Genomic DNA, 20,192 nt, shown 5'->3' with positions numbered 1-20,192 from the left:
CAGGGGCATTTGGATGGCTCAGTTGAAGAGCTTTGGACTCTTAGTTTCGACTCAGGTTATGATCTCAGGGTGGTAAGATCTAGCCCCAAGCTCCTCATGGGGCTCAGCGCTCAGGGTGAAATCTGCCCAAGATTCTCTCCCTCTCTGTCCTCCCTGTGCCCCTCCCCCCGTGCATGCTCTCTGTCTTCCCCTCTCTAAAATAAATAAATAAATAAAATCTTTTAAGTAAAATAAAATTTACAGATATTTAAAACATAGAATATGTGTTTGATTGGAATTAGTGAATGTAAAATATAGATATTTCCTGAGTTAGTTATGATTTAATATCCCATGGGATGTGTTTGACTTACCAATTTTTCCCATATAATTTGCTTCAATTTATTGCAGGAAAGTTCTCTAGAGAAGTAGGTTTCCCCTCACAGATAAGAGGAATGACTACCAAAAAATAAGAACTTCTAAGAGAAATCTCATGAAAATGTTTTTCTCTGCACAATTCTATGAGTGCATTTTCCCTGCTAGCCTTCATTGAAAAGTTTCAAGAGTGGAATATTAAATATTAAAATATTGGAATATATGAAGAATTGAAGTTTATAGTGTTCCAAAATGATCCTTTTGAATAATTATTAATTATGGGTTTATTTTTTCCTTCTTTCACAAATATGTGGGAATGTTGGGCAATATGCCCTTTCTCAAATTCAAATTTAAATCATTTCGTTCCATGTTATAGATCGCAAAACAAATGTTAATATTATTCACTTATTCACATCCCTCACAGAGCTTTCTGACTGGGGCTTACTTGAGACATACATACCTACCAAGCCAGGTCCTTGAATTGGACATAAGCTGGTGTAACACAACTTACGTTGGTAGGTCGTCATTGACCTCCAGCACAGTTAGTTATGATCTATTTGTTTTGTCCATCATATTTATTTAAGACCCAGTTTAGATTCATTCAGAGTGTAAGTCACTTTGAAGTCTGTCGTGGCCACTAAACAGTCCTTTGCCTTTTACAGTGTTGCTTGTGATCTATCCCGTAACCATGGACAATGGATGTGTGTGCTGTCGAGATATCACCTAGACTCCTGCTTACCAAAATGAATGAGCCCTCTGGCTCCTTGCACTATCCCTAACGACCTTATCAATAATCTTTGTGATGTTCTACTTAACCTTTCTCTAATTTTTCAATGTCACTCATAAACAATGGAGCCAGACGTGTACATTGTGTCTGAAAAAGAATTGGATAACACCTGACTTTCTGTTTTTGTTTTATGAGAATGGTGTGGTAATATCCATTTATCTAGAGGTCAAGCTCTGACAAGGGCAGCCTCTGGAAACACAACTGCTAACCACGAGAACCCTCCAATCAGCAACGAGCTGTAAGGAAATTGCACCTTTGAATAAATAAGTCAAAAATCCTCTAAAGAACGAGCAAACCAAGGAGTGAGAGAATTGACTGTGTGGTAGAGGCCTTCATCTTTTCTTTCTGTCCCTTGGTGCGTCTCTCTTGGAGTTCTCTTGTTTCCATCACCCCTGCCGTGTTCTGTGCTGGTCTAGCCCTGTTGACAACATGTGCCTTTTCTTTCTTTCCTTAGTGCTACTGAAAGAGTTGAACATTTTTGAAAGGAAACAATAAACACTAAGCAGAAAAAAAAAAAAATTCCAAAAGATAAACAAAAGAAATGCAAACAGCCTGAAAAGAGCCAATTTTGCAAACTCTAGGTTCTGGAACTGAAGAAAGCCGAATGCTAATCACAACATGATTGATGTGGGCCTAGGCTGCTTTCCCCATCTCAGATTCCTTGTGTCTGATGGCCTCGTTCTAACCTGAAGGCCCGTCTAAGTGATGGCTTCCCAATCATCTTTGATGCCTTTCTCTCAAGAAAAGAGTTTGGGCTCAGAACACTGTCACTCAAGGGTCAAGTGTATCCTTGGGCAGAACCGATAATGGAATAGTTTAACCTCAAAAACGGAAAAAACTTCCAGCACTTTCCTCATACAGTGTATGAGTTATAGACCAATAGCCACATCATTCATTCATCCTTCTCTTGTTCTCCGGTCTCTTTAGGAATAAGGTAAAGCCCCTCTTAGTCCTTTCTTGGACTGTTTAGGCAGTAAATTAGGAATGATTGATGACAATGGAAAGAGGCAAGACATTTCCACGTAGAAATGAGGGGCAAAAATCCCCTTGCTGATGAAGCTCAGGGGGCATTCTTATGCTGTAGGCCTCACTATAGTACACAGGGTAATAACTTACTCATGATGATTCTGCATCTTCAAGAGATAGTGAGAGTTGTGGTTCTCATCCGGGGGTGACTTTGCCCTCAAGAGACACTTGGCATTGTCTGGAGACAGTTTTGATAGTCACCACTGAGGAGTTGCTATTGGCAGCTAGTGAGGAGAGGCCAAGGATGCTCTTCTACATCCTCCAACACAACAAAGAATTACTGAGTAAAAAATGTCAGCAATGCCGAGGTTGACAAGCCCTGCATTAAGATCGCAGAAAACGAATACATTTTCAATGTGTCTTAGAGACTGCGATTTAATTTTTTTTATTATGTTATGTTAATCACCATACATTACATCATTAGTTTTTGATGTAGTGTTCCATGATTCATTGTTTGCGTATAACACCCAGTGCTCCATTCAGTACGTGCCCTCTTTAATACCCATCACCAGGCTAACCCATCCCCCCACCCCCTCCCCTCTAGAACCGTCAGTTTGTTTCTCAGACTATGGACCCTGAGAGACTGCTATTTAAAAATGATTATATATGTTACAGTTTTAAAGCCTGAAGGAGTAAGCTTTAGTATTTATATGTGTAGGAACTCGAGAGTACAATAAGTAATATGTCCCTTTATAATGAAAAAGAAGCATCTTTGTCCTCCGAACGTCCGTGAATATTTTACGGATCCAGAGACTATCTCTAGAAATTTTGGAGGGGAACTTAGAGAAAGCAAAATGTGTCCAATAGGTTTGGGCAAAGAACTTTATATAGTGTAACCAATTTATTTAGTGCAACAGCAATTGGAGGGATAAACATGAACTCTTTGTACTTTTCTAATTACTTTTCCCTCACAGGCAGCTGGTTCTGATTCATTCATTTCAGTTAGCTTTGGTTATTAGAACACTCTTTTGTTGGTATATGATCTAGTCTTCTTCTCAGTCTCAAAGTAAACCTCTTCTCCCCTCTCTCAGTACTGCTTGGAAAACTCACTCTGTGTGTATGTGTGTGTGTGTGTGTGTGTGTGTGTGTGTCTGTGTGTCTGTGTGTGTTGGAGAGTTACAGAGAAAAAGTTAGTCTGATTTCTTGGCCCTCCTCTCTTCCAGGTACCAGCTCCTCTTTGTGGAGTGTGGGGTGAGGATTGAGAGGACGAGATAAAACTAAATGACTCATATTTAACTGGACGAGACGTTCAGGCTCTCCTAGGTCCTGGTGGACCCCAGCTGATGGCCTCATGCTGCCCTCCCCTGATACTCACTTCTTGGCTTTCTACTTCAACGGTTCTGGCAAGACCACAGTCCACTAATTTTCCAACTCCTTGGCAAGTGGACTGGTATAGGAGCCACATTCCAGTCCTCCTGAAGCCTAGGTAGTTTGTAGAGATGGGGAGAAGGCAGTCCCAGTCCCCTCTGTGAGCAATACCTCACCAAAGTCTCCTCATCTCCTCTTGCCCTGCTCGGTAGCATGATGTGGGTGATGCTAGCCGTCCTCTGGCAGGCAGCGCTCCCACACAGACCCTGCCTCTCCCTAGGGCAGCCCTCTTACCTTCCGAAGGGATTTTGCTGCACTTCTTCCTTTCCTTCTGGAGCCTCTCTCTCTCTCCAGTCTCCTGGAAATTGTGACTCACTAGCTGGTTCTCTCTCCCCTGATGTCCACGCCCCCCATGGCACTCAAGGGAACTCCCAGATGTTTCCCTATCTCACTTGAAAGGGTGGGAAATTCAAAGTGTCCACTCTGTCCCTAACATTTCTCAAAACTATCTGGCCATCAGATTTCCTGATGGAACTGTCAAGGCCAGTCTTCTTTGCTCTGATGAGGGTAGGGAAGGGAAGGGTAAGACAGACGCATATAGACAGACCCATGTCTAAACTCTCCATCAAACTTCTCTTCCCTCCCCAGTTCCCCTGGAAGCAGGGAGCAGGGGCAAAAAAAAAAAAAAAAAAGAAAAGAAAAAAAGTCCTTGCTCTGCCTGCTCACATTTCTTTTTCATTATTTTCTGTTGACCCAGGTGGTAACTTTTTTAATTTAAAAGCTAAGAATTTAGTACCTTTCATCTTTGTGGTGGACATTTTCTAAAACGGTCATTCTCAATCTTGGAAGCATATTCATATTATCTAGAGAGCTTTCCAAAATATAAATCAAATCAGAATACCTGGGGAGCGAGGCCCAGCTATTAGAAATGTTTAGGAATCCCTTGTATGGCACACTGCATAAGAGGGCTGGGAACCCCTGCTCTAGAAACACAAGTGCCCAGTGGGCTAGGAGGGAAAAAAGATATCAATTCCTAGTTCATATTGCATCCCGTCACAAAATGCAGAAGCCCAGGCACAGAGAGGCTAAGAAACTTGCTTCAGGTTACACAGCTAGTAATTTTTCAGTGTAAAGACCTAACAATGGAGCCCCAAAGCCCATGTTCTCTTTCAGTGTAGTAGTAAGGTTCCCGAGCCAGAGTGGCACATTTTATCTGTCCTTTCTTCCTCTTCCTCCTTCCTCTTCCACTGCTCAAGGGCCCCCTCAGCACCTTATGTAACTGGTTCAGGCAAGGACTGTTGAATACAGCTTCCCTTTGGACATCTAAGGTTCCCACTGCATCAGCAACAAGATCAATTCAGGAGGGGCAAACCAGGATTTCACTGACTTAATCAAACACCCACCCAGTGTGTTCCCTGTGGAAGACCAGCCAGAGATGAAGAAGAGGGTCAGGACGGCTGCTTTACTAAGCTTTAAGGAAGTTAAGGAAAATCACCATCATAAGTGACCAGGAAATGGAAGGGAAAAACATAGTCTCCCATGGCTAAGCCATAACTTGGGGGCCAGCACAGCCTACCCCGTTAATTCTTTCCTCCTTCAAGACTCCGCTGAGGCAAACATCCTCACGGAAACCTTCCTTTATCTCCTCCCGGGTCTGAGTTAGGAGGACTTCCTTTGCCCTTACCACACTGCACTGCCTTATAAAGTATCTGCTTCTCTCTCCTTTTCACCAGACCATGAACTCCCTGGGGAAGAAGGATCATGCCCTTGACCTGTATCCTTAGCCTCTGGCACAGTCCCTGGCACAGAGAATATACTCAATTAATATTTCAGAATGACTGTCAATATTTTATTATTATAAAAATGGTAAAGGACATTAAGGGGGGTAGTGGCTTAAAATTTTGTACATCAGAAAAATGAGTCACAACTTAGATAAAGGTTAGATGACCCAAGCTGGAAAGTCATGAACTCTTTTTAGCTCCTTTTGACAGCTGGAAGTCAAACCTACCCTGGTGCTTAATTTCCAGGGTAGAGAGGACCAGAACAACTGGATAGACCCTGAAAGTGATGTAATTAGTGATGCTGATTCATTACTTGGTGCATCCACGGTCCCTATCACCAGAAGCCACATAAAAGCCCTGTGCTTGGTGTTCCGTAGGGCAATTTTTATGTCCATAATTACAAATCAGGGGCATTTTAACATAACAAAAAACACTGACATGTTTATACATGTGCCATAAAATCATAGGTGTACCTTTTTTCAAGCGAAAATGTAAGACTCTATTAATGTTTATTAGTCTGTACTTTGACAGTAACTTGATCGAGGATGAAATAGAACCTACTGGTTAGTTGCTTATTCGATAAATCTTTTTTTTTAAGAGAGGGGGAGAGTGAGTGAGAGAGCAAGAGTGAGAAGGGGGGAAGAGGGAGAGAGAGAATCTTTTTTTTTTTAATTTTATTTATTTGAGAGAAAGAGAGAGAATGAGTGGGGGGGGGGAGGGGCATAAGGAGAGGGAGAAGCTGGCTGAGTAGCAAGCCTGATGCAGGACTCAATCCCAGGACCCTGAGATCATGACCTGAGCTGAAGGCAGACATTTAACCCACTGAGCCACCCAGGCACCCCAGGAGAGAGAGAATCTTAAGCAGGCTCCACGCTCAGCACAGAACCCACTCAGGGCTCAGTCTCAAAACCCTGAGATCATGACCTGAGCTGAAATCGAGTCAGACGCTTAACCACCTGAGCCACCCAGGCACCCCAATAAATCTTTTTTGAGCTATGAATTTGTATAAGGCTTTTTGGCAAGAAATGGGGGGGGGGTGGTTGATAAAGGACACATACTTGACCCTGACAGACTTTAACATCTATTTTAAGGAGAAAAAAAAAAAACCTGAAAAAAATAATAACAAACCATTCAAGAGCAAATGTAAATAAATACTATCTCTCATTTTACAGATGGAGAATGTGTAGATGTGAAGAGAAAGAGATGTGTAAGGGCTAAAGATCTGAAAAGGTGAGACATGAGCTGATTTTTCTTCTCTGCTATGCTTTCTAGTCACCCTGCCAAGCCAGGCTTGGAACAAAACTGTCAGTTTCTAGTCTTTTCTCTGAAAATGTGACTGCTTCATCAGCTTACAGGAATGGCTCATGGGTTCCAAATTAGAAAATATACCCACAGTTGATGCTTATTATTTGAGGACTCCATATCTGTGAATTTGCCTCATTATTAAAATTTGTTTGTGACAGCAAAATCAATGCAGGGCTTTCGCGGTCATTCCAGACTTGGGCAGAGCCCCGAAAAACTTGGGCGGGCAGGCGGCATGCCTTTCCAGCTGAGGTCAGACAAGGCTAAGCTCTACCTTGTTTCAGCTCTCAGACGGTAAACAAGTGCCCTTTTCACAGACTACAGATACACCATTTTTGTGCTTTCGGGGGGAGGGGGCTGATTTTGCTATTTAAAATGGTTCCCGTGAAATGTTGTTCAGTTAAATAAGCTTACTAGGTTTCACTCAGGTGTCAGCTCTAATGATGATGGCCCTGAGCTCAAAGTTCATGAGTCAACAATACATAAATAAGGTATCTTTAAACAGAAACCCACATAAAACAAGGTTATACATTGATCATTTGACAAAAATGTTGAGGGCAGGGGATCACAGGATCCAAACTCCGTATTTCCACCGGGAGCTAGGGTTCAGTATTGTAAATCCACCCTCCGTCCTCTCTCCCTGGGGATTTGCCCTGGGCCCCCGCGCTGGAGGGCCCGCTCCGGCTGGGTCAGGCGCTTGTAGGGCCCGAGCAGGCGCCCGGAGCCCCGAGTGGGCGCCCCCGGCGCCATGCGCAGAGCGGCCGGCAGGTGGCGCCCAGCGGCGGGCTCCTTCCCCGCGTGGTGCGGGCCAGGTGCACTGGACGCCGCGGAGCTAACCACAGCGGCGGTGCAGGCGGCCCCCGGCCCCCCACCCCTTCCACGCAGCGCTCGCGACAAGTGCGCAGGGGGAGGGCGGACGCGGGCGGCGGGGCCAGCTGCGTCCCGAGCTCGGGCACCGCCGCCTGCTTTTCTGGAAGCGCCCGGGAGCCCCGCCGCGCGGACTCCGACGTCGGCCACCATGGAGGCGCAGGCGCAAGGTGAGTGGTCGCCCGTCGCCCTGAGGGTCGCGTCCTGGCGCGCAGAGAGGCGCTTTCCCGGCACCGCGTAACTTTGCTCTCGGACGGAGCGGATGGGTGCCATCTGCACACGGCCGCAACTCCGCTCCTACCCGGGCCTGCGGGATAATCCCTGCTCCCCAAACTCAGGATTTGCTGTGTGGCTGGGGCCAGTGAAGATGCTAAGTGGGGAGGTCCCTCCGCTGGAAATGCGCCCACAGAACGCTCGACTTCTTTTCCCAGCCAGACCCCCGCCCCCCCCCGCGCGCTTTCCCAACCTCGCGGGTGTCCGGAGGACCTGTTGTGCTGGGTCCGGAATCCGCGAGGCGTTCCCCTGGCCCTTGGGGGAACAGGGAGGGAACGCGGCTCCTCAAGGCCTGAGCAGTGGGCTGGCGTCCGGTCCCAAGTTCGGGCTGGGCGGCGCGCGCGGGGGTGGTGGCTCCGCGGAGACCCGGGGCCCCCGGCTGCGCCGGGGGCTTGCGGAGCCGGGACTTGCCTTCCGAGGCAGGAGAGCGTTACCCGCCCGGGGATCTCCAGCGATAGACGCGTGTGTCCCGGTTTCCCAGGGCAGGGAGAGACCTCTGCCTCCCCCGGGCCGGGCGCGCAGGGTCCCCGGCCGCGTTCTGGCCGCCTCGCTCCCCGCTACCGGGGTCGCCTGCTGTAGGAGCCCGTGGCGGCGGCGTCACCAAGGGCAGCCTCGTGTCTTGGGGTCACACTCGGACCAGGGGTAGGGAGTCCGTATGGAACTGTGCCCATTAAAAAAATTTAAAAAATTAAAAAATAAAGGTAAGAAGAGGTTCAAGACCCTTTCCTGAATGAGGGCGACTTGGTGGGTGCTTGGGCCTGGGCTGAAGCCACCCAACAGGTTTGCTGCCAGGATTACAGTTGTGTGAACAGTAGGAACCATCCTGGTGTGTTCCATCAGCCAAGATCCTGCCCATAAAGCTGCTGCTTCCAGTGTTTTTTATTCCCCATTATCTAATTAGGAAAGGAGAATTCAACCAAGGGTGGGGGTTGTGGATCAGATTCAAAGGCAGCCTTCACTCCTGACCTGAAGCAGGTGGGAACAACACTGGAGCTTTCCAACCTGCCTTGCAGATTAGAATTATTTGCAGTGTTAAATACTGACTGATCCCAGATCAATCAAAGTGGAATCTCGAGGGCGTGGGCATGGGTATATTTGAAAGCTTCCCAAGTAATTGGTTATTCATTGACATCGGAGAGTAAGACTCATCTGAATTCTGAAGACAGCTAAACTATAGGTCGGAACCGTCAGTGTCACTGGTTTGCTTTACTTGCGAGATTTACTTAACAGATATTCCAGTGCTTTCCTTTTGCCAAGTACCGTGCTAGGGGGAGCAAGCACAGACTTGATTTTGGCTTCATGACATTTATAGTAGAGGAAGTAACAGACAGTAATTTGATAGTTACTGATAAATGAAGTGTAAAATCGCAGCTGTGTTAGTGATCTAAAAGAGGGCCACATAGCTCCAGTGAGAGCCTGAAAGTCTGGCCTAGTAGGTGATAATCAAAATAGTGAAGATTGTTTACTGTGTTTCTGTTTGTGCTTTCCACTTGTTGACTCACTTCTTCACAACAGTCCCATGAGGTAGTGTTCTCATTCCCATTCTCCAGAGAGGAAACGGGCAGAGCATGTGAATTCCTTTTAACATCAAGTAGAGGGTGGGTAGCAGAGCGCACGCAGTGAGTGCTGGTCCCATTCAAAGCCTGCCGCTTTTGGAGGAAAAAGAAAACTGAAGTCCCCATTTATGTCCCCCTACCCCCTTTGCCACTCTTCCCTCCCCTTCATGAGTGGGTGGAATCTGAGTGGGTGGGGAGCCCACCTTAAAGGGCAAGTGAAGTTGTCTTCGGAAGATTTGGACTAGGGTGACGGTCAGCCGGGAGGAGAGAAATGAACAGATTTAAGAACTACTTAGGAAAAAAAATCAGCTAACTTTGGAATGGGTATGTAGGATGATGGTATCAAGGATGACTCTAACATTATACTTTTACAACAGAAATTTATCCTTACAGTTCTGAAGGCTGCAAGCCCAAAAGCACTGTCACTGGACCACAATTAAACAGTCAGCAGGGCTTTGCTCCTCTGGAGGCTCTAAGAATTAACTGATTCCTTGCCTCTCCCAGCTTCTTGTGGCTGCCGGCATTCCTTGTCCACATCACTGCAGTCTCTGCCTTGGGGGTCACGTTGCCTTCTCTGTCTATCAGATCTCTCTCTGTCTTTTATAAGAATGCTTGTGGTTTCATTTAGAGCTCGTCTGAATAATCCAGGATAATCTCCATATCCCAAGATCCTTAAATAATCACATCTGCAAAGACCCCTTTCCCATATAAAGTAACATTTACGGTCCCAAGGATTGGGACCTGCTACCTTTGGGGGTCATTATTCGGCCTACTGCAGTAACTTTTAAATTCAGACAGTCTACTCAGGAGGATTCTCAGAGATCTGTAAATGATGTGAAGTTATAAATGTCAGATTAATCTTACCTGTTTCCAAATCCATTAAAACGAAAATGTCATGTGTAACTTCCATTATAACTATACTTTGTTCACAGGACATTTATTTACACCCATCTTGTTCCAGGAAGAATTTATGGCAATTTATACATGTTTAAAAAACACAGCAAGATAATGTAAATTAGAAACAGGTGAATGAAAATAAACAAGGATCAGAACAGAAAATGAGGCAAGGAATGAAGCCGTAGAAAACTGAATACAGTTATATCCTTTTTCTTAATATTTCATGGAAGACAGTTTTGCTTTGTAATACTTTGTTTACAAAGAAAACAATAAAATAATCCCTCTTCTCCATGCCAAATAGCACAGGTTAAGTCTCTTATGTTGTAGGGATCAGATTACTCAAGGAAAAGATTTGTTTTGTATATTTCAGGGACTATAATCATAAACCTCAAACTATGGGAGGTAGGTGTTACATATTTTAATTTATGATTTTTAAAAAATTTTTAAGAGTGTTCTTACTGCCTTCAAAGCTACCTCCTGTAGTTTTATTTCCCCCCAAAGTTTTAAAATAGGTAGTATTGTATCCATAATTAAAGATAGTCCTTTGCGCAAATCTTATACTGTTATTTTAATTAAAATACTCATAAAATCTAATCATATAAATGATAGATATTATAGTATATTGGAACCTATTTCAAATTGTCTGCCCTAATATACTTGTTTTCTTAATACTTTGGGTAGGCAGAATCTGAGAAGTTGCTTCAAAAAACCTGTAAGCAAGAGAGTCCATTTTTGTGGCCTGTGACAAGATTTGGTACTTAGTGAGATGCAGTAAATAATAAATCAGTCCTTCGGCAAATATTGATTTGCTAAATATTTCAACAAGTATTTATTGATTACTGTAGTAATAGCAAATACCCGATAAGCACTTACTACTGAGACGCAACAGGGGATATGGTTAAGATTCCAGAATCCAAGCAAACTGCCTGAATTTTAATTCTGTCATTCTCACTTACCATTAATATGACCCTGGACAAGTTACTTGATCCCTCTGGGCCTTGATGTTCCCATACATAAAGTGAGAATAATAATAGTACCTATATCGTAGGATTGTATTGAGGATTTAAGGAGTTAATACATGCAAAATGCTTTAAAACAGTTCCCAGCACATGATAAATACTATATAAATACTGGTTCTTGCTTTTAGTGGCATATACCAAGAACTTTGCATGCATTATCTTATTGAATTCTTATAGTAACACTATGGGATAGATACCATTACTTTTTTTTTAAGGTTTTATTTATTTATTTGAGAGAGAGAGGGAGGGAGAGAGAGAGAGAAAGAGAGCACACTTGCATGCGTGCACATGCAGGGAGGAGGGGCAGAGGGAGAGGGAGAAGCAGACTCCCCCCTGAGCAGGGAGCCCAATGTGGGGCTTGATCCCAGGACCCTGGGATCGTGACCTGAGCCGAAGGCAAATGCTTAACCGACTGAGCCACCCAGGCGCCCAGATACCATTATTTTTAACTCATTTTGTAGACACGGAAACTAAAGATCAGAAAAATTAAGTGGGGGAGGAAGAATTTAACTGCAGGTCTGCTTCAGTCCAGAGTCTGAGCCTCACCACTTCACCCCTACACTAGCCCCACAGTCATGTGCAGGACAGCATATGCCAGCAGAAGACGAAGATGAATTTGACATGAGTCATCTTTCCAGGGAGGATAGCTAAGAAGAGCCATCTCCGTGGGTAATGCACACAGAACTGAGGAGATTACATATTTCCATCCCAATGGGAGTTTTTGAATACTAGAATGCCGATTAGAACTAATTCACATTGAGGGTGACAATAACAATAATATTTTAGTGGTTTTTTTTTTAATGCCAGATGCCATGTTATACACTACAGAATTGTGTTATTTAATAACTAAAATGAAATCCTGAAGAAGGTAATGTTATTTTCATTTTACAGATGAGGACACTGAAAGATAGTAGTTACCCAACTTTCTCCAACTCATACAGCTTGGATGTGTTAGAGCCCAGATTTGAAATCCGAAAGTTTGACTTCGTACATTGGGATTTTAATTACTGTTCTGTACCATCTCCTTACATTGGTATGCATAAGCAGTCAGTGTGCAGAGTTACAAATCATAGATTTTGCTTTACATTCATACGGTCAAGGGGGTTTTAAAAGGGCAGGCCTTAATCCCACTGTCCATCCCACATATGGGCAGGGTCTAGGTCTGAAAGAATATGACCAGAATTCTTGAGGTCTGCAAGAATAAGCCCCATAATATGGCAAGCTGGGGGCGGGGGTGGGGTGAGGTAGGGTGGGGTGGTAGTGTGCTCTTATGTCAACAATGTGTTGTTTTAGTTCTGTTTTCAAGATGAATTCAGTAAGTCACAACAAGCCATGTGATTCTTAGAACCAGTATAGAATTTTATTACTAACTGCAAAGATAAGCCAGTTCAAATGTGGAATGGTTCAAATATGTTACTCCGCTTGGTGTTCATTCATATCCGTAATCTCAGGACTGTAGAATAAATAAGAGACATGAGGATATGCACGCTTGTTTCCGGAAAGTAGGATGCTGGCTGAAAGGACTAATCTCAAGGAGTACCCGAAAAGGAAAGATCTTTAGTCTCCTGAGTATTATAATTACTTGTTAACGTGAATATGTTTTATTTATTTACCTGTCTCCTAAGCATATTAGCACAATACCTACTTTAACAAGATACCTAGTGGAAAAGATGAATAGTCAGTGGATTTGTCCTTAAGCTACTGTAGCAATTTCCGTGTTAAATGTTTGGTCTAAAATGGCAAAAAAGAGGGCATCAGCCTCAGCCATCCCCCTGGTTTGCTCTCCATATAGTGCACGTGTTCACTATTATTGCAGGTCTGAATTGTCCCCAACGCTGTGAAGCCACCTCTTCAGTTTACTGAGGTAGGATGCAGTGAAGAACACAAAAAGGATGATCCCAAACTAAATTTTCAAGCCTGTCATTTTACCTTCCATTGGATATTTAAGAAATGCAGTGCAATTTATTTAAAATATCTGTATTAAATTAAGAATCATCCTTAATGCACCAGGGAAGGCAACAGAACATTTTAAATGAATTTGAGTTGGCTAAAAGAAAGCTTTGGGTCCTCAAGGAAAGATAAATTTTAAATAGTTTCTCACAGCGTGAGTCTTTTGTAAGTGTTGCATTTTGATGCAGAGGAGACGAAATTCCCAAAATACAACCACAGATCTTCAAGAATACCCTTTTGTCACCAACATATTGCTTCCTTTTCAAAAGACAAAAATCTGGCACTTTGCTATTTGCGCTTAGCCAGATAATGTATCATGCACTGAAAATGTATGTGTGCGTTACGCCTCATCTCCAAACTTACCTATGGTTATTTGTACCTTACAGATTACACTTTCCTGATGTGTATCTAAAATACAGAATCCTCCAACCCCTTGAAAATTGCAAAATGCATTTTTCTTATAATTAGACATTTCTTTTGTCGATCACTAGCAAGCTCCTCGTGAAGGATCCTAGAAGTGGAGCGGATTCATTCAAAAGAAAAAGCTTGGGTGAGGGGATCTCTTCAAATCTCTTGATTTCCGAGTCTCGAGCTGTCAGATATTTGTTTTTTCTCTGATCCCTCCCCCTCCCCCCGCACACGAATGAGCTGAAAGTAGCAATAATGAGAGCTACAAAGAAAATTGTCTGTATTTTCCAACATTTTGGCTTCCAAGATGGATTCATTTGTACATGAAGGCATCATGGAAAGATGGGTTCCCTTACTTAAAAGAGTTAGGGCAGGCCAGGAGGAAAGTGCAGTCTTTGGCCCCTGTTATTCCATTTTTGATACCCCAGGGCCCCACCTGGGAGTTTCAACATATCCATGGTTCCTGCAAAGTTTGTTTCAAAAGATTGGGAGGCTTCTTCCCAAGCGATTACTCATCGCTTCCTCACATTTTCCCCAGTCCAAGAAGCGCATTACCGGCAAGGAAAATACCTCTTTATTGTGGGCCTACTGTGTGCCAGGCGGGGTTCCAGTCATTTATGAGATGCTCACTCCACAGGTCCCCAGAGCCTGCTCTCCAGGACGCCGTCCCTGAAAGAAGGAAGCATGTTGGGAGAATTAGGACTTGCATTTTTTCCACCGCGACAGTTTTGAGAATGTGTGGAAATAAGAACACACATTCAGAAATTTTTTTGAAATGTGATCCTGCTATTTTGAGAAATCTGCATGCCCAGAAGATGTGAGGGGAGTATCCACTAGCCAGAAGGAAGGTGGTTACTTCCTGGCAGGGCCGCTCACGGGCACTTGACAGATCCTTTTGTACTTTGGAGAAGAGCTTGGCTCCTCTGGCCGGAAATTGCATTGGCATTGCCAGAGAGGAAGGCCTTGTATTTACTGATAAACAGTCTAATACATTTAAAAAGCAAGTACTGTATAGAAAAAAAAAAAAAGCAAGGTGGATTGGGTAACAGTAAACAGATGGAAAATACATCTGGAAAGAGGTTCAGATACGCATTTGAAAACTGTTGGAGTTCACAGTATTGCCCCTCCCCTCCCCCACTTAAATTCCTTTTGGTTCTTGATGCAGGGTCCTTGAGCACAATGTCAAGAAAGAATTCTTGAGGCGTCTTATGGTGCAAAAAGGTGCTTTTATTCTAGCACGGGGACAGGATGTCAGCAGAAAGAGCTGCACTGGGATTGTGAGGAGTGACTGATTATATAATTTAAAGTTTGGGGGGCGGGTGGAGATCACCGACGTCTCTAAAGGGATGTCTGCACGTTAAAGAAGAGTTCTAGGATCCCTAGGATCCGGGAGGTCTGGCTACTGTCAAGATAAGGTTGCTTTTAGTCCCTAGTGAAACATCAACATTCAGGCAGCCCTGAGTTCCGTGAGGAATGTCACACTCAGCCCGTCTCCCGTGTTTATCAGGGGGCTGCAAGTTGTAAGGAAATTTAATTTTCGCTACATTTCTCTTGCCTTTGTTCTCCTCAACAGTTAGGTTATGGGGTTGCTCCTTCCTTCATTAACGAGTTCGGAGCAAATAGTCGATCAGTGGTATCTAGCTCTACCCTTTTATATCCTGCTATTGATGTGAAATGTTGGGGTCTGGGAGCTAATGGTTAAGAAAGAATTCTTGGGACATCTTCATTGCAAAAAAAGGTGGTTTTTATTAAAGCACGGGGACAGGACCTGTGGGCAGAAGGAGCCGCACTGGGGTTGTGAGGAGTGATTGATTATATACTTTCAAGTTGGCTTAGGGATAGTGTAAGTCTCTAAGGAATTTGGAAGCAAGGTTTCCAGAACCTTGAGGGGTCATTTACTACTGTCTAGTAAACTTGTGCTCGTGAGACCCTTCAGATGTATGTCAGTGGACCATATGCTTGGAAGGTGATTGCTAACTTATATCTTGTGGAGGGAGGGAATGGAGATAAAGGAAGTTTCCAAAAGGATTTTCATATGCTAAAGACGATTTCCAGGATCTTGGACGTCTGGCTAATGTCAAGCTAAGGTTGTCTTTTGCCTCCAGCAAGGTATTAACATCGAGGCACTTGAGTTTGGGGAGGAAGGTCACTGTTCCTGTCTCAAGTACTTCTCAATGGGCTGTAAGTTGTAAGAAAATTTAATTTTTTTTCTTTTTGCCTTTGTTCTCCACGTCATTATCCCATATCTTACAATTAGATACAGATGCAACTTTTGATGACCTTTGCTAATGGAGGCTATTATAAAAACAAAATTCAGCTGAGTAAATTTGAAGACCGGATTGGCTGTTTTCAACAATACGTGAATTGGGCAGTGTCCCAGCTAGCAAGCAGAGAGGGACTCTGAGGAGCGGTATAGAATGGCAGGCTTTTATAGACAGAAGGGGATGTGAAAGAAAAAGGAAATTTCTAGCAAAGAGTGCATCGTTTCAGGCAAGGTCACCTTCCCCATCTGTGGGGATCAGAAGAGGTCCATCAGGTGGATTTCCCCACTAGCGCTGACCTCTGACCCCAGCCTCACTGGTTAAAGGTTACATCGCTGGAAGAGGCTGAGACTGCAGTTAGGTTAGGTAGTAAGTCTTGATTTGCTGAGGTGGGACTAACAAAAGCGACTTCATTTGGGCCTGTCATCTTTTTAACAAGGGTAAAAACCCATTTCTATTTGGCTTCATCCCACATTTTGTGAACTTACAGTTAAATATGCTTGTTTGCAAAGAGCCAGGAATTTACAACATATCCAGGTACAACAACTACCTTCCTGTGGAGATCTGAGCTCTGGAAAAGAAAGAACGTGGTGCCGGTGTTCTGTTTGATTCCTGAGGGGCTCAGTGCCCTCTACTCTCCAGTGATGCCCTGTGCCCGACTCTGTGGAGCTGGCCTCTGTCCTTCTCAGAGTTTTGTCTGTTCTACTTAGCCCTTTTCCAAGGCTGAGGGAAAATAAATATTTTAGATTAATGTAATGGGACCTGTTATATTTGGCGGAGGCATAATGGTCCCAAAATAGCTTTGAATTTGGGTTCCAGTTGATTTGAGGAAAGAGATAATTTGCTCTCCCTCTTTTTTTAAAATTATTTACGATTTATCTTTTTTTTTTAAAGATTTATTTATTTCTTTGAGAGAGAAAGAGAGCGAAGCACGCACACATGCATGTGCCAGTGTCAGCAGGGGAAGAACCAGAGGGAGGGAGGTGGAGGGGAAAGATCCTGGAGCCAGAAGCAGGGCTCGATCCCACAACCCTGAGATCACGACCTGAGCTGAAACCAAGAGTCGCTCAACAGACCGAGCCACCAGGTGCCCCAATTAGCTCTCCCTCTTAAAAAAAAAAATCCAGTGATCAGTTCTCAGTCCTCATCTTGGTTGACCTACCAGCACCACTTACATAGATGCTCACTACTTCCTGAAGCGCTTTGTTCTCTTGGTTTCCAGGGCATCGGCCTCTTTTTTCCTCCTCTTTCTTCACAAGCCCTGTCTCAAGCTCCTTTGCTTTCTATCTGAACTCCTTCTCTTGTGAGCTACTCAGGACTCGTGCTTTTAAAATTCCATCCAGACACTAACAGCTCCCGAATTTCAAATTCCCCTCAACTTCAGAATACCCACTTGATACGTCTGCATGAATGTCTGATATAAGTATCTCGACTTAACATGACTAACATTGAACTTCTGATCTCCTTCCTCCCCAAATATCGCTAGTTTTCCCCAACTTATCCCCTTGTCAGTTAATGGCAAGTCCATTTCAAATGCAGAAGCCCAAAGCCTGAGAGGTTTTTGTCTTGGGTGGGTTTACCCTACCATACCCCATCTCCAGTCTTACTTCCAAAATATACCTCCAGTCCAACAACTTCCCACCCTTCTGTTGATAGGGCCTTGGCCCAGGCCATCACCATCTCTCACCTGGTTTCTGCATGAGTTTTCTAGCTGGTCTCCCTGTTTTGGCCCTGGCCTATCTTCAATCCATTCCCAACATGGTAACCAGAGCGATCCTCTCAAAACATTTGGTCCCATGCCACGCCTCCCTTCAAAACCCTGCAGTAACTCCTCATTTCACTCAGAATAAAGTGCAGAGTCCTTACACCAGCCGAAAGGAAGGATGCTTTGTGATCTATATTCCCCTTCCTCCGCTGTAACTTCCCTGACCCTGTGTCCCAACACCCTGCTGGTTAATTCCCTTTGGTTGGTCTTCAGCGCCTTTTAATTTACTGATCCCTCTGCCTCAAAAACTCTTCCTCAGATACCTTGCTGGCTTATGTCCTCATCTTGCCAGTCAGGGTTACCCTGAGGCCTGGCAACTGGACCCCTGTTGTCAGGAGACAATTCTCCATAGGTTTCTCAAGTTTCTGCACAACTGGTCCTCTGAGCAAAGGCATTAACAGCTACTTTTCTTTGCACTGTCTTTTCAGGGATGTTTGGCATAACAGGGGCCTTGGAAAGGAGAGACTCTCCCTTGGGGCAGATTGATTTACTGTCCAGGATAATAAAGATCAAGTCTCCCTCTGGACCAGGTGTCAGGTAGATTTGCTAGCAGCCACCTTATGAAATCAGGGCTTCCTAATCTCAGTGTTACTTTCCTGAAACACACCCTACTGTGTAAACAGGCAACATCTGACCCTCATCATGTCACCCTTTTGGAATTAGGGCTCAAGGAACTGATGCAATGATGTTACTATGGCTATTGCTATTGCTATAATTGTCTTTTTTTCTGTGATCCAGGCATCTTGTGTCTTCTGCCAAGATCTGTGAAGCTGACAGGCTAATTTGGTAGCTTGCAAGTAGGCTAAAGTCTGACCCTTCACGATTCTTGACCCCTGTCCTGAGCCATTAATTTTAGAGGGTGTCTTTTTAACTTTGTCTGTCTGAGCCTTGTTGAGAATGTCTATAGGCCCACCTAGATCGTGTTCCTCATCTTCTAGACCATGCTCTAAGTATCTGGGACTCCAGAATTGTCTGCCCCAAAAGCCCTCTGTGTGTCACCAGGCTTGCATGCGCCTTCCATGGGCAGACCGTGCTGCCAGTATGTACATTCCTAATCCTAAAGGACTGAGAGCTGGCTGCTTTGGGAGGTGGCAGTGGAAGTGGCTTGGACACTCTAGTCTATAGGTCGTGAAGTGTGATCCCTTAACCAGCACCATCAGCTTTACCTGGGAACTTGTAAGAAATGCAATCTCCTACCCTAGACCTACTAAATTAGAAACTTGGGGGCAGGACATCTGTGTTTTAGCATACCATCCAGATGATTCTGATGCACACGCCTCATTTCCAGTTCTGTTGTTAACTCACTGGACGAGGTCATGCACATGCATGTGTGTAAAGCCCCTGCTGGTGCTTGTGGTGGACAGACCCTCAGATGACCCCAGATATTTCTGACTTCTGGTACTCACACCTTTATATAATCCCTCCCCCAGATTTCCGACAGGACCTGTGACTTGCTTCTAACCAATAGAATATGACAGACGTGATGGGATGGTACTCCCTTGATGATGTTACTTTAATAAGACCGTTTTAGGGTACTGGAGGGAAGACTCTTCTTGTGAGTTGATGAAATAAGTAGCCATGTATTAAGCTGCTGTTCCTTGAAGCAAGTTTGCTCCCATTTTAATATGGAAAGTTTGCAGTCAGGTTAGGTATTTTTATTTTCAAATGCAGTTCCTAAAATTTTACTCCAGAGGCTGGTCCTTCGCATTTAGTCAATGACTATATACTCACTATTTCCTCAGGCTGAGGAGAGACTGTGGTCCTGTGGGGGGAAGCCAAGAGGAATAAACTAGATGAAAGGAAAAGAAAGGTTCTGTCCTATAAAGGGACTCTAGCCTGGTGGTGGCAAGCATGGATGTAGTCACGAAGATTTTGATTCATGTCCCATTTCAGTCCCTTCTTAGCTACGTGATCTTCATCTTACTCACATCTCAGTTAACTAGCTCATCTACAAAGTGGGAAAGTGACGGCCGTCCTGCGGGCTTTGTGACAACTGAGACAATGCGTGTGAGGTGCTTGTGACCGCACTTGGGTACTGGTATGACAAGGTGAGATTCATTTATTAATTCCTCCTGGAATATGCATCACGCACCCTCTGTGCTGGGCCAGGGGGTAGGGAAACAGGTGAATGAACCACAGTCCTTCCTCTGTGAGCCTACTGCCCTATTTTTGTTATAGCAGTTAGGTGTTGAGCTACTACCTTTAATGCATTCTTTTATCGGAAAATTCTTTGGATTTTGTATACCACCTACCACAAAGTTAAAAATAGCTTGCTGGAGCTAAGGAAAGATGAGTCGGTTGAAGATAGAAATAAATAGATAAGTTGATAGAATTTTGGACATCTGGCCCATGTGCAAAGTTGTCTTCTGAAGCATAAATTGTACCTACTAGAATGCACTGAAAGAGCGTAAATATTTTAAATGGTTGCTCTTTTAGTCCTTCTTTATTTACTTGGATGAAAGCTTAATGATGTGCATAGCAGACCTACAAAGCAACATTTATTGTTTGGACACATTCTGAGGATGAACAGGTTAAATTTTTTATTTATGTTCCCATGGCTTCTCTCATAATAATTTAATAAATCTTTGGGGAACATGCCGCAGAGATAATCTATCTGTTCGGTTAGCAGATCTTGTTTCTG

At 44.1% G+C, this 20,192-nt stretch overlaps 1 protein-coding gene across 4 annotated transcripts in view; it reads left to right on the top strand.

The window, feature by feature from the left end:
* The first annotated feature begins 7,350 nt into the window (after window positions 1-7,350).
* The window catches only part of TPD52L1 (TPD52 like 1), a 92,375-nt gene continuing 79,533 nt past the window's right edge, over window positions 7,351-20,192 (top strand). For all 4 annotated transcript variants that reach the window (XM_032407945.1, XM_032407944.1, XM_032407947.1 and 1 more), the window contains exon 1: window positions 7,351-7,592. In XM_032407945.1, coding sequence (XP_032263836.1) covers window positions 7,574-7,592 — 19 coding nt within the window. In that variant the 5' untranslated portion in view covers window positions 7,351-7,573. The remainder of the gene's footprint in view (window positions 7,593-20,192) is intronic.

This window comes from Phoca vitulina, unplaced genomic scaffold (genome assembly GCF_004348235.1).
Source record: "Phoca vitulina isolate PV1807 unplaced genomic scaffold, GSC_HSeal_1.0 scaffold9, whole genome shotgun sequence".
NCBI classification, from domain to species: Eukaryota; Metazoa; Chordata; class Mammalia; order Carnivora; family Phocidae; genus Phoca; species Phoca vitulina.
The sequence above is the reverse complement of the archived record's forward strand: the minus strand, read 5'-3'. Positions and strand labels throughout refer to the sequence as shown.